This window comes from Apteryx rowi, unplaced genomic scaffold (genome assembly GCF_003343035.1).
Source record: "Apteryx rowi isolate R43461 unplaced genomic scaffold, aptRow1 scaffold_82, whole genome shotgun sequence".
Classification (NCBI taxonomy): Eukaryota; Metazoa; Chordata; class Aves; order Apterygiformes; family Apterygidae; genus Apteryx; species Apteryx rowi.
The window spans coordinates 2037947-2053148 of record NW_020451116.1 but is presented as its reverse complement, the minus strand read 5'-3'; the positions used below and the strand labels follow the sequence as shown (position 1 = coordinate 2053148).

The 15202-nt window shown below is 44.0% G+C and overlaps 1 protein-coding gene across 1 annotated transcript in view; it reads left to right on the top strand.

Annotated features, from left to right (window-relative positions):
• The first annotated feature begins 922 nt into the window (after positions 1-922).
• The window catches only part of SH2D1A (SH2 domain containing 1A), a 20133-nt gene continuing 5853 nt past the window's right edge, over positions 923-15202 (top strand). Inside the window, exons 1-4 of the mRNA XM_026089537.1 lie at positions 923-941; positions 2039-2359; positions 14101-14164; positions 15135-15199. Coding sequence (XP_025945322.1) covers positions 2223-2359; positions 14101-14164; positions 15135-15199 — 266 coding nt within the window. The 5' untranslated portion in view covers positions 923-941; positions 2039-2222. The remainder of the gene's footprint in view (positions 942-2038; positions 2360-14100; positions 14165-15134; positions 15200-15202) is intronic.

Here is a 15202-nt window from a genome sequence, read left to right as displayed (position 1 = left end):
GTAACAAGCCTGAACAGCCGTAAACAGAGCAGTTGAAGTTTTCAGTCCCTTTTAAGCTGAGATTTTGCTCAGCCTTCTCAGCCCCGGCGGTCCCAAGCAGGAGGCAGTCCCTAGTCTGAGTGTCGCTGCGGGAAAGAGGCTCCCAGAGCCTCTGGGAAAGCTGCAGCTTTGCCATTAGTGACCGGCGTGCGCTGCTCTACATCTGAGCTACCCGGTGACATTCTGGACAGCAAATGCCCACCCCCAAAACAAACAGTTACATGGAGTTTGAAAGAAATATTTGTAAGGAAAAGCTATTTTTAAGGTCCGATTTGAAAGATACACACTTTGAAAGGATCAAGAGAAAATATTTTGATTGATGGAAACCTTAAAAAAAACCCCTTATTTTTGGTTTGATTTTATTCCCTTGTTTTTTATTCTTTGTTCCTAAGATTTGTGTCGCAATAGACCTATTTTTTCAACCAGGACACAGCATTCTGTGAACAACTGGGTAAGATGATTTTGTTTTGCCCTACCTTGCTAACAAACTCACTTTGAAATGATGTTTAATCAGTCATAAACATGACCTGCACTTAATGCTGTATTTTAGTGTATTCTACCACTTTTACACTCAGTTTGCAGAGTTTTGAGTAAATACATAAGACGTGACAACATGGCTTGCCGGGTGAGTTTGGGGGGGGGGGTACTCCTGGGATGAGTTCAGTCTCGAGCTCATTGCAGCCTGCAGAGCCTGGTGGGACGGAGGAGCTCTGCAGCCTTGGTGCTGCCATGTGGTGCCGTTCGGCTTCAGCAAGCAGGCTCAGTTTTTCCATGAGTGGAAAGATCTAAGGGGAAAAAGTAAATTTTCAGCCTGTTTGCAAACAGAGCCATTTGCAAGCAGGCGTGTATCAGAGGTTTCAAATTACAAGCGCGCCAAGGAAACGTGTGTGACCACAGGAGTGGTGAGAAACATCTTTTTCTGCCATGTCTCTGGATTCCTGCTACCGACTGGCGCATCGCGCTAGAGCAGCTGCTCGCGATGGGGCCAGGAAGGATGTGCGGGGCCTCCCGGCTGCGAGGAGGCTGCTGCCTCCGTCCGCCGGGGAGCCCACACTGAGCTGCAGGCTGTTTCGAAAAGCTGAAGGAAAAACATTTTGAAATGTCAGACGGGGTCCATAAAGTATACAGCCCTGAGCACCCTGCGGTTAGTGTGCCAGAGCGCTGGGAATAAAGCATCACCTGCCTCCGAGCAGAAGTGATCAGTGTCTCTGACATTAAGAGTGTGTGCACAGCACCGAACAGCGCCGTTCCCGCACCGGGGCTGGCTTTCCTTCGGAGCAGCCGCAGGAGCAGCCCGCGGTGCCTGCTCTGCGCCGCCAGCCCGGGGCAGGGGCGGGCGCAGGGCTGGGGAAATCGTCGCCGGCTTGTTTCCGCGGCTTCCCGCACCTCTGCCAGGCTGTCTGCAGGGGGCTGCGGGCCGGTGAGATGTTTTGAGCTTGCCAGTCCCCTGCTGCTCTGGCTCAGGGCCAGGGGCCACACAAGGCCAGGCACACTAGCCAGAATGGGGGGTTTTGCATGTGGTAATAAAGATTTGAGAGAGAACAGGTTAAAAAAGTGTCCTTGCTTCCCAAGCACCCCATGGCACCTTTGGGCGCCCGCTGGGGCCGGCGGCTGTGGCCGCACTCGTGCCGCGGCGCCCCGCAGGCGCCTACTGTGGGCCCGTTCCACCCTTCTGGGCTCCAGCGTTTGCTTTAGGCCCAGAAGAGACACATGCCTCACTGCAGACGCTAGCCGGTGGTGCTGTGATGTTGGCGCTCCGAAACCCAGACCAGACTGCGTGCTTGCTGGACAGCTGGGGAAGGGCCACTGGTCCCATCTATTTTCACTGTGGGCTCACGGCCTTTGCGCGCTTTGTCACCGCGTGTCTCCGTCGAGCCTTGGGCTGCGCGAGTGAGGGCAGTGTTTGAAATGGCACCTTGGTGTAAGATTGTGAGCACGTCACAGCCTGACAAAAGAGAAAAAAAAAAAAAGTCATGTTCGTTCCTCACTCTTTCCTCAGCGCTATGCCTCCCCACCAGCCCCAAAAGGCACTCGAGGTGTGAACACATCCTGTTTACATCTACCATTGAGTCACAGATGCTGACAGGAGCCAGCAGCTGAGGAGCAGTTGGAGGCAGCACCGCGCGCCGTGAGCATCGCCGCATCCACCACGTTGGGACAGGGCCTCCAGGGGCTGGGCCGCCATGGAGTCGCTGCCAGTGTACCACGGCAACATCACGCGGGAGGCCGGCGAGAAGCTGCTGCTGGCATCGGGGGTAGACGGCAGCTACCTGCTGAGGGACAGCGAGAGCATCCCGGGCGTGTACTGCCTCTGCGTGCTGTGAGTATAGCGAGCCGGGCATCTCCCCTGCGTCGCTGCTGTCGCCTCCTCGCCGCATCCCGGCGAGATCAGGTTGTCTCTGTCACACGTCGAGCCGGTGGCTGAAGGACTGGTCGCATGGAGACCATCCAGCAGGCCACCAGCTGGTGTCTGCAGGGGTGCTCGTTTCCACCAGTGCGTTCACAGTATGTGGCGTTCCCACATAGCCGTGAAGGAAAACGCCTTAATATTGCTGTTTGCAAAGACACGTGAGAATTTAGCTCCCTCGCATTGACATAAGGTGGAGGAACACGTGAGGGGTGTGGGGTCCTTTGCAGAACTAAGCAGAAGAGGTTTTGCCTTGCAGAGCCCACACTTCTAACGGGCATAAACCAGAGAGAGAAGGCAAGTTTGGGAGCGTGGAGGAAGGGCCAAGGAGGCTATAGTGGAGACGAGCCAGGCGGCTTGGCTTGAGGACGGCGTGTGTTGCTTCTCATCCTCTTGCTTTTCGACAATTGTCTTCTGCTTCTCCAACCTGCCTGTCAGCATATTTATCAATATCCCCAACTCCTCCTGTTTTGGGGAGGTAGTCGGAAATGGCAGCGCAAGTCATCACCACCCAGGGCGAAGGCTTGCCTTCACTTCTGGGCGCTGTCTGTCAGGCTGTGCGTTCCCCGGGTGATCAAACGTAGTGTAAACTGCTGCCAAAGTACATGAAACAGTGGTGGGTAATGAACTAAGCGGTAATGTTTCATCAACTGGGGTAAAAGAGGAAAGATTCGATTGGATGGTCTGTCAGAAAGAGGGTAGAGAGGTTTCTCCAACAGCTGTGGGACTGTAAAGTCATAGGACCTTATTTTAATGAGGCATTTTAATTACCCTACTTTTGGCAAAAGCTGAAGAATGAAAAGTCCTGAGAGTCAGCACTGCACGATGCAGTACAGTTGTACTGAAAGGACAAAGATGTATCTATCAAGGCTAAATAGATTGCTTCTTACTTCAGTTAAAAACTGAAAATTGGGGGAAGAAATACGAGAGAAAACTGTTTTCGTACCAGCAAGAAATTTACTAACAGATAGCAAAGACAGCACTTAGAGGTACCAAGCAGAAAAATAGATAAGAAAAAGTCATAGGTCAAGTTTTCCCCAAAGGTGTTGAATACATTTCAAGCAACCTGTAATTAAACCCTGAGTGAGCATTATTATTCCTGTGATGTAACCCAGTTAATGGAGACACGTGAGAAGGTTATAGGCGATCCACAAATACCACCCCTTCTTTTAGGGAAAGGTCTTCATGGCAGAAGATGTATTCTTTCTTCTCCCATGAAATCAGAAGCTGAATACCACTTCTAACAAATACTTTACCTCAGCCTTTACTAGCAAGCTGAAAAATGGGAAATATGAAGCATCCTGAGATAAAGGAAAATGGAATAGCTGTAGAAAGAGGTAAGGAGTGTTATGATTCCAGTGAGGAGACAGGCAATAAAAGCAGAATCCTTTTTAAATAAATATCAGAGGAAATGGTGATATATCTCCTTAACACTCAGAAGTCATTCAGTGCAGACGAAACACTAAGGAATTAGAAAAAGGGTCAAGCAGAATGTTACAATACTGCATAAAACAGAGAAGCCTAAAATAAAAGTCCATCATTAGTCTAAATCAGGATGTAAGTATATAACAAAGACTTTCATCTGCATGCAATCAGTTGGGATTTTTTTGCTATATTAATGGCAATTTATGTTCTTAGGATGAAATTTCTTGAGTGAAATAAGATATATAAAATGAAAATAGGAAGAACAGAAAGGTTTGTTAACTATGGGCCTTTCCAAGCTTTGGAGGAAAAGAAAAAAGAATTCAATAAGGAACAGAATCCTACCTAACTGTTTCTGGAAATTATAGGACCTTCATGTTATAGCTCTGTACTCAGAGATACACACGATGAGCAAAGGGGTAGAGGTAAAAAAATATTCCAGCTACATATTATTCAGGCTTCTTATAGAATATAGGTTCTCAAAAATGTTTTATAATCCCTAATGTATGAGGGAAATGTTCAATAGCATCTTGGATAAATCCAGCTAAGAAATTAAATGAAAAATGTTAGCACAACTATGATCCAATATAGCTGGCTGAAAAATGCCAGTGTTAAGCCTTGTTTCCAATACTTCTGGATACTTCAATTCAGAACATTGTGTAAGAAATAGATGATACAGTAAACAACGTATCACACAATAACTTTGAAGACAGTTATCATAAAGATACCAGGAAATGGTCTCACACCGAAGATAGCAATGACAGTTTAGAGAAATGTGTGCCATAAACTAGAGAAGTGCTTTAACGGGCAAAAGTTTACTAAAGCAGAACACTTTTGTAGAGAAACTGGAGGAGCAAGTCGGGAAGGCATTAGAGATGTATTCAATGGAGAATGCAAAGCCTGGATTTGGCAAAATAAACCAACGGACCCAACCCCCCAAATTCTAATCAGAAGAACAGACACAGGGTGACCCAGGTGACAAGCATGTATGTGCACAAGAGCTTTGGTAAAAAACAAGAGGGAAACATGCAGTTGTTGCATTCGCTATTTTTGAAAAAGAAAATAAAAGAAAGTATTTCTCAGTTGTTTTATACTTCCTCATAAGTAAATAATTAAAATGATTAGGAATGACAAAGTTATTCAGAAATTTATATCTCTGTCCATAATCTGTGCTGAAGATCACTCTAGGAATACCTAGACATATTAAGATTAGACAAAACATGTATTTTCCAGAAGTGTAGTCACCCTCAAGTAATCTTTGACGCTTGTGAAACAAAGCTTGTAAGCCATTAGATAAGTCATAACAAATATCAGAGCTAAACAAAAAAATATACATCTTTCAGGTGAAAATTTCTAATGGAAATGAAAATGTCATGTGAAAGAAAAAGAGCAAAACATTCCATTTTCCAAAATCAAAACATTTTCAGTCTGTGTCTTCTCCATCTCCCTGCACTTCCCTGGAATTACAGCAGAGAAAGAAGTAACACAAAACAAACCCCAAATCCCCCAGCTCCCCAGACCCAATGCTTCTTAGTTTTTTTCCAGGGGAGGAGAAGAGAGTCGTCAAAATAAAATGTCATGTTTTTGATCAAAAGAAAAGAAACATTTGTTCAAAAAGTCATTAAATGAATATTTGGAGGCTGTCACAGTGATCAGTGTGAGCTCATGGGCATGTGAGCCCGGCTCTCCCAGCTCAGGCTGCAGCAAGCAGTAAGTCCTGCGACAGCTGCTGCCGTGCTCGGGCTCAAGCAATGTCTCATTTTTCCAAGAGATTTCATAAGTTGATGTCACCCCCTCCCCTCCCCTGGGTACCCCCCAAAAAACCCTGACATATTTTGGCAGCCTTTGAACCTCCTCAGGCACGTAATAAAGGCAGCGATGTTTATGGCCAGGCTCAATTGCCTTTTCTTCTTCCAATTAAAAAGTGGAGCCCTGACCTTTAAAAGGGAGAAGAGTCAAAGACTTCGTGAAGCCCTTACGATTGACACTGATTTTACAGGGCAAGCATAAAAAAGACAGGTAGTAGCATAAAACCTGAGCTATAGCGATGGGTAATGGTGGCAGGCAGGCCCCTGTTGTTTGAGCACTTATCTAGAAAACTCGGCTTCCTCTCTTCTTTGTTTCTCCTAAGTACTGCCTTATTTTTATTGAATGCTGCTTTCTACTGCCACAGTGTGCACCCTGCATGCATGCAAGCCTTCAAAGAGACCGTGTTTTTTGGTGTGGCTGTGGCAAAGCACAAAGAACCCACTTTCATTAATATTTTAAGACCACAATAAAACCAGGCATGGAAGAATGGAATGGTTTTGATTTGCAGCGGGGTCCCATGGGGCTCTTGTAAATGGAGGTGCTGCCTGCAAACTTTTCCAAGGTTCCTAAAATCAAATGCTCCCAAGATCTTCATTGTATGAATAGCATTATTAAACTGATAATATATACTGTAAGGCTGTTGTTCATCACATTTTGAACATGTTAACAGAAGAGCACAATGATTTCCTGGAAATTTTTATGGTTGCACTGAAAAGCAAGAAGATTTTTGCTGTTCTTGAAAACTAGGCTAGAAGAAATGTTTATGCTTTAAAAAATATCTAAGTCCGACCTGTAAACATGTTAGACACTATATGCAGTACTCCAGGGTTTTAATATCAGAACCTGATTGTTCCAGGGAGCTTTCTTTACTGGTATGTTTTCCTCTTCACTCAATACCCTGCTTGACATTTTTAGCACTCTCAGAAATCCTCTGTGCACATTGCTTCTAATGAAGTCAACATGGGACACAGGACACAATAACGTTGGCTAGTTTGGGAAGCAGCCTCTTAAACTGTGCCTGAAGAAATGCATGACTAAAATGGCTGAGAGTGCCAAAAGCATCACTTTCCTCTACAGATATATGAGTGGGCATGCAGAAACAAGCAGCTCATGCTTGAATTGGCAAAGATAAAACATTTGTAGTTTGGGTCTTAAAATTCATATACTTGAAATGTTAGTAGTTGTTTCAGACCTTTAAACATTTCTGAGTGAGTGTTCAGGTAAACATGACATACTTGTCAAATCATATGTTCAGGTTATTTGTTTGAAATCAGCCATTCATGTACTGGGCTGCATTCAATTTGTGGAGAATAATCAAAAACTGGAATAGAAAACTGTTTAGAGCTCCTGAAGCAACAATAATGGTAACAGGGATAGGCTGCAGTCCGATCAGATTTTACACGTGCTATGTTTTCTGTCACCATGACCACAGCGCACAAGTTCAGGCAACGTGCTGAAACTTTCTAATGCAGCAGATGTATCAGCTGTGCAGCGTGAAGGTGTAATACACCATCACGAGTCAGCTTCAGCTTAGCGTATCTTTTGTTTTCCATGTAATATTTCTGATTGAAATGGCAGAATAATTGCATTTATTATAACACTGCACATAATAATCATCAGCATTTAAAATGTAATTTGGAACAAAAGCTTCTCTCTGAGGAGGAGCTTCTCAATTCAAGGTTGCCATTGCAAATATCACACACTATTTTCTGCTATGAAAAACTTTTACAGCACAGTGCTAAATTTACTGAGGTGAGCTCCTTGCTCCTTTCAGCTCCCTGCTAATCAGAGTGAGCTTTGCCTTTGCTGAGAATACCTTTTTTAGTGGCTTTCAGCTATTCCAGTGGATTTTCTTAGAAAGATCTTAGAAAGGTAGATGATCTGAACAGTGGGTAATCACTGTGCAAACCTAGAAAGAATGGGTAAAATAGCTGGATAGCAGAACCTAGATTAGCTCTATCCTCATTTTGCAGGCTTGAGTTTTGAGGATTTATTTTGAGCAATGATTTCAGGTGCAGGAATTTTATGGTCAGAGCCATGCCTACCTTTCTCTGAGAAAAACAAGAAATCTAATACGCAGCTGCACCAAATGACTCCTATTCCTGAATTATTCCTAAATTATTATTATTATTTCATAGAAATATGAAACAGTAACATTTATAGTGATATTGACAGTGTTTTATCTATTGCTGTTCAAGTCAGTTTGGCCTAAAATGAAAGAAATGTCACCTTATTTTGTGAGTTTTTCCCTTTGTGAGGAAAGGAAATTTCTGCAGGGCATAATAGTATGTGAAATTTGGCTGCTGACTCGCCGTAAAGTGAGTTTCTTCAGTTTATTGGCTCAGACTTGGATCAATTCTCATTTTATTTCCAAATTTGAAGAAATTCCTATTTGGGACATCACTTATAGCTGGCTTCACCTTGTACCAGCCAGACATAAGCTGCCTTGCGAAGGCTACGGATTTGCTCAGTAGGTCAGTCAGCAGCTCTGCTACTCATAGTTAGGAGGGGCCAAGCGACGAAGGTGCTGACAATCTTCCACAGCAAACTGTGTGTGAATTCAGAGGTGTTTCACGAGATTTGACATGCTGTTTTAGACTTCCATTAGTTACAGGACAGAACGCCAAGACAACGCATTTGCTTTATAATGCCATTGTATTATGGTGAGCTAATGCTAGTTACGGTTTTATGCTCAAGGTAAATTTTTGCCACAAAAAAGTGTCTGTAAGGAAATCAGCAACAGAAGTTTAAATTCCAGTGGGGGTATATAGAGAGCTACTGCAAGGCAAGCAGTAGTAACTGCTGGGCTTTTCAGATCTTGTAAACACCATTTTAAACTATTTTATTCACTCTTGCTGACATGGAAAATATAGCTTGCACGTCATCTCGATGTGAGTGCTGTTTCTTCAGCCTGGGTCAGCTGATGGGTGGTAATTGTTAAGCTGCTGTACCTTGATTGTATGCCTGAGACCTAAGTGAGCTGGGAACCAGGCTGCTTGTCAACCAGAAAATGCAAATTCCAGGACAGAGGGAAGAGCTGTAAGCTTAAATCGGATTTTCTCCTGCATTAACTAACAAGACTTTTTGACCTTTCCATGATAAATAAACCAGGCAGAAGCATAACAATTAAAAAAGAAAGAAAGAAAATGAAGCAGAAAACCAACACACAATTTAGGACACGATGAAGTTACAGGTGGCTCCTGAAGCCTTAATTCGCCCCCTTTTGCGTGGGTGTTAGCTAATGGGCCTTTAACTCAGTGGTCTGTGGGCTCCTGCTAAAGACTGCCTTTTTCTCACAGACACCGCCCTGTGCAGGTTGGCCTCACCTTTTGCTGCTGTGCCATGGTCCGTGCTGGTGGCCCTGGCGCCGGCCGTGCTCCCTGTTTCCTTGCCTGGCTCACACGGTTGCAGAGCCCCTTTGCTTTCCTTCCACGCCAGCATCATCGCAGCCCAGGCCCAATCTTCCTCTCCGAGAGCCCCAGTCTCAATCATGTTCCAGTTTTTGTCCCCCCTGATCCAAGCCAGGCGACATCTCTAGGTGTGAAGTCACGGCGCTGCTTTAGCTGTGCATCCCAGATGTGGCCAGCCCAGCAGAGTGGAGCTGACGACTGCTAACCAGCCTCGACAGCCACTACTGCATGGTCCTGGAGATCCCAGGAGACATACCTTCGAGGAAATTTTCAGTCTTGCTTTAAAAATTGCATACCCCCCCCCCCAATTTCCCCAAACAACATTTGGAAGACTTTTTTTTTTTTTAATATGGAAAATACATTGTTTTTCCTAACAAACACCCTCATTTTGCTTGTCCATCCTCCACCCCAAATTAGGTTGAGGTGACACCCATGAGCAAAAGCCTGAAAGGCACCAAGTATGGGCCCCTCCTAGTGCTCAGGACCATTATTCACAGGTTGCACAGCCAGCTCATTCTTAAGCCATATCGTCTAGTTGAAATCCCAAGGTGAGGTCAGGATGCAAATACACCAGGTAAGAAGAGTTGATTATTATAGCGCAAAGACATCAGAAAAGAGAGAGATGTAAAGAGAAGGAAATTGATGTCATTTATTGCTGACATTGCTTTTCCCCCATCTCTCTGTCTTTATCCCTTTATATTCCATTTTGGACTCAGAAATGAATACAAATTAGTTTAATAAGATTTCCCAACTGAGTTGCAAAACATTTGGAAATGATTCTAAAATGTACCATGCAGCCAAAATGTCATGGTTAATTTTAAGCTGCAGCATGCGGCTAATATCCTCTAGCTATTTCAGTGGTGCAGAAGATTGTAATTATTCACCTGTTAAAGAAAATACAGCTTTAGCAAGTCTGATCACAGTTGAAAAGCAGGAGTGGAAAGGACAGGTAGACAGATGCTGTCTCGGTATGTCATCTGTGAAAGATGCCTTTGTAGCGCTTTGGGAGGAATTATCTATCTATAAAGAAAAAAAACCCCTGTAATACAAATTGGACTGTTTCCCGTCATAAGAACTTTTCCTAGATTTTCATTTGACAAAAAGTTTTCCTAATTTTGGTATTGCAACAGAGACAGTGATAGTGTTGTTCCCAGTTGGTATAACACATCCTTTGTGCTTTATGGAGATGAAAAAAAAATCTGAAATATGTGAGATGAGATAAAAATCATCAGTGGGGGCTAAACTACTCTTTTTTAAGTGCTGCCCAATGCTGTCTTTTTAGCAAGAGTTATTTTCTACTTCACCTCACCAGCATTTGCAAGATGCACCAGCATCTTTCACCTTTGATCGAGAACCTGCAGGGGCTCAGTTCATCAAGCTGCTAGTTCAGGATTATTATGTCTGATTACTTGAGTCTCACTGGCACAAAACGGGACCTCTGCGATAGTGAATCAGGCTTGTAGCAGTCCCGAGGCCAGACAAAAGGGCAGGGTTGCCTTTCGTCAGGTCTTTGCCTGGGCGCGAGGTCCTCCTCAAAGAAACCATGACAAGCAAATGTCACTAAGAGTCCGCCTGAAGTCCTCCTCTCATTGACCTGCTGTGTGTCCTTCTCCTTGGTTTTCCCTTGCTGGGGGAGGAGGTCAGGTCCTGGCTCTATATGGGCAATGGCCTTGATGCATGAGCCGTGGTGGAGGGAGAGCGGCCACCAGACCCAGGGGTACAGCTGTGCCAGGCCACGTGGTGCTTGGTTCACTGGCTTCAGCAGCTTGGTTTGCTGCCACCACACATGGGGCCATCTGGTAAATGAGCCTTTTTCTGCCACGAACTGAGTAACCTGTAGAAAACTGAGCTGTCCCCTGATGGTGACTGGGGAATTTCTCATCTCCTGAGGCGTGCCATGAGGGCCAGTAAGTGCACTTTTCTCCTTGCTTTCACCTGGTGTTATGTCTTTTGCTAGTTGGAAGGTAAGTGTCCTACACAGTCTCAATTTTTAATTTTTTCTTCTGATTTTTGTTTAAAGAAAAACATCTTGTTCCTCCTTCAGCCCACTGATCTCAATTTATGTTGGGTAGCTTAAATCATAAGATTTTTCTCATGGGAGACTGTGCCATGTAACAGTAAAGAGAATTTGGTTCATCAAAATCATGTCACTCACACACTCAAGGTAGAAAGCACTTTGAAGTGGTAATGAGGTAAGTTCCTGCTGTTTAACAGAAAGTTTTGATAAGATCATATTTGTTATGAGAGTAATTATCAGAAAAGCCTTCATTTTGTGGAAACAGAGATCCTGACGGAAAGTGTTTTGATGGGAAGACCTAGTTGTTCACATTCTTAACAAAACACATCCTTATTCCTTGGTCCGTTTCCTTGGAAGAAGCATCTATAGTGCTCCTGTGTCATCTCCCTTTGCATGTAAGGGCTTTGTTTACTGACGGCTTCAGAGCCAACAACAGAGGAGAACATTGCATTTTTCAGCTTAAGCAAGGTAAACCCCCTTCATGCCTTGCAGTCTTTCCTCCTCTGGGAAAAAAAATGCAGATTTGCCAAGTGAATTGAAGCTCTCACTTGTCACTGGCAAGGCTGTGACAGCAATGATGTCATGTTCCTCTCATGCTCCACATCATGCTCAAAGCGTCCATGTTCCCAAATTCTTGTTCCTTTTTCTCTCACAGATTTTATCTGTATTATCATTTGTGCTTTCCCCAGGTTTGGCTGAGTTATTTTACAGTTGGAATTTTTTTTTATGTTAGGTAGGTGTCTATCTTATACCTCATCCTGCTTTGGCCCTGAATATTACTTTGTCTGGACTTTTTATTTTTCAGCTTGTCCAGCCTAGTAGACTCTTCTGGCAGTGTGCTAAAGGCCATCAGACCTTTGAGCACCTGAACCCCTCAACCACTTCAAGTCATGCAGTCTCTTAGGAAGAGAAAAAGACAAACAACAGATGGTAGTTTTCCAGGCAACTGAGCTATTTGTGGAAAAATCATATTTTAAAGTGATTGAAGCACTTGGAATGCTTCGGGACAGCTAAGCACAAGCACTGGTGATCTTCACAGTGTATTAGTAAAAACAGGAGGGAAGAGAATGAGTTTTAGATTTTTTACAAGCCAATTCTGTTGGTTTTGAGGTTTGAAAAGAAAAATCATCAGGAAGATGGTCAAATACCCGTTTCAATGAGAGGGGACAGAATGCAAGAACGGGTTTGGTATTTCCCTTTACTCCATGGCCTAAAAAAATCCTAATTTCAGTACCTGTACATTGACTGACATCTTGCATATAATAGGTGGCAGGAAAGCCCCTTGTGATTTCTAGAAAGATAACGTGAACATCAGCTACTCCAGAGAAGCTGAGAATACAGGCACAGCTCGTGGCAGTCTTAAGATGTGGTACTGCAAGATGGTCTAAGGGCTGTAATGGGAGGCACTGACTCCTCTGAACACGAACACATCTGGTGGCCTACCTATGGATGTACTTTAAACAACTGAGCTTGAGCTGTGTTGTCAACCACCGCGACTGTCCGAGGGTGGGACATGGGGGACAGCAGTGCTGGTCCCCTCCACCAACCCCACAGATTGTCTGTGAACGGCACGACCAGGCCACCCGGCTGCTTCTCGTGTCCATCTGGCACCAGCTGGGGAGCTGTGACTCTGGGAAAATGTTCCTTTGCTTAAAAAGAGGAGGTGGATGAAGCTGTGGTGGGAAGCTGGGATTACTGTCAGACATGTATTCCCCTACACGAGCAGCAAGGCAGTTTTGTGGCTGATGCAGCGACCATTCGTGTCCCCAGCAGGTTGGACAGGAGGGAACGTGCTTTGCGTCTTAACGCCTCTGCGTTCAATCGCAGTGGGAGTCTGCTGGGGAAAAAGTTTGCAAACCAGAACTGGGAGTCTGCATCCCACTTTTTGGTGTTATAGCAGTGTGACAACTTCCTCCTTGGCTAAATTATGTCAGAAACCCCTTTGCAGAGGTTGCTATAATGACTTTTTAATAAGAATTTGTCCAGGAGCCATGACTTGGAGCGTAAGTAATTGCAGTCATATGATATCTGTGTCATTGATGGTTTCTGCTATTTTGTAGTCACTACTGTAACACTGTGCATAGTTGGAAAGAAATATAGTATTTTTCTGCTTTCATAAGAATAAGAATTGGTGCTGAAATAGTGCATGGTCCCTAAAATCCTGCTGTGCAGTCATGTAATCTATGAAGCATAAAATACACTTTTTCTTGTCTGATACCATCTAAACTAATGTTGTGCCCATGGAACTGTTATCAATTGTCCCTGCTTTTAAGTTGTATCTATCTTTGGATATTGGTGTAACGTTTTTACCATGTAAATCATTCACTGTCTTGGGTTCTTAGGAGACGCAGGACTGACTCCAGACATCAGCATGTCTTGTGCTGTTAGCATATGGCTTCTTATTCTCAAAGAACTCTAAATAGATTTAAAAAGAAGGAAGATTTCACACTCTCATAAGGTCCAAGGGCTCCTCTATCAGTGTTTGAGAATTGGGAATGTACTGGCAAGGCAAAAAGTAATTTACCTGGATTTTGTGGTTCTAGCTTGCCGAATAAATTACACTCATGGTATTGCTTCTGGGAACATCTGCATTTAAATAAATCACATACATAGGAGCAATGTTGTCTGACAATAATACACATTTTCTTTTTCCAGAGAAATTATGTCTGGTATGTGTCAGTAAAAACAGGTCACTGAAAAAGTAAAACTAAAAATGCTGAGACAGGAAGCACAACAATGTCATTTAACCTGGAATAACTGAGTATCTCTAAACTAGATCTAGGTAAGAGCAATCCCTCTCATCCAAAAAAAAGAGGGTTGAACGCTTCTGAGCTGGGTCTCAGTTTTACATCTAACTAGAGCCCGTATGGATGAATTTATTAAGAAAAGGTTAGTCTCCCGCATACCAGAGCGTACTGCCCCATACCAGAGTGTACTGCATGTGAAACCTGTCAGAAAAAATGACTAATAAATAATACCTGTTGACTTTTTCACAGGCATCAAGGGTACGTTTATACCTACAGAGTGTCCAAGACAGAATCGGGGTCCTGGAGTGCTGAGGTGGGTGCTTCTCCTTTTCCTTCTGAAAATCCCTGCGTCCTGCTCATGTTGGTATTGATTTGATGAAGTATATTCAAACTATTCATGTTTCTGCATAGTCCTATTTTCATTGAAGGTAATTGATCTCGAGCGAGCCCATCACTAAGATGTCTTGGTGCCAGTTCTGACAGTCTTGGGCTCATAAATTCATTCCTTGTTATGTTTCAGCTCTTGCATAATGCTATAGTGCATTATTTTGCATCATTTTAAATGGCAAAAATACCGTGCTTTTATAGTTTGACAAGCACCATCAGTATTCAGTTCGCTTCTATCAATCATACATGTTATTGATGCCAGAATGTTTGAAGAAATTCAACATACAACAGTCAACATTTTAAACTTTATTTCTCTCCAGATGAATTCATCTTTGGTGTAAAATATATATAGGATACAAAAACATGCATACATATGTCTATATAGGATAACCAAAACTTGATACAAAGTGTGCCTTCACCTGTCTGATAAGCACCTGGTAATTCAGGTGTGGCACAGCACTATTTGCAATATAGACCATGATGCAGGTTGCAGGAGTCTGAATGTTAACCTTTATTTCTTTTGTGAAGGTCTTGTTCTTTGTTTGGATGCAGTCGGCATATTAATTCATAATTAGCTTTCGGTTTGCACATTAACGAGCACTGACTTACAAACAGTAAATAATTGCTAAACGGGCTTAATTCTTTGGCCATTATTATAAGAGAAGAATTTGCAGCGTTCTGGAAGACAAGACTGATTTCTGGTGTTATTCAGATCTGGGAGTAAAAGTGGTTCACATCATTACTGCAGAGTTAAAAAAAACAATCGCTCTCCGCGCCGTCCCTGGGAGCGGCGCAGAGGCCGGGCCGGCTCGCTGCTCGCTGCTCGGGCCGGGGGCGGCGCGAGGGCGGCGGGCGGCGTCCACCCCGCGGTGACGCCCGGCCTTGCGGCTTTGCAGACGGCGCCCGGCGTGCACAGGCGGCTCTTCCGGAAGGTGCACAACCTGCTCACGGCCTTCCAGAAGCC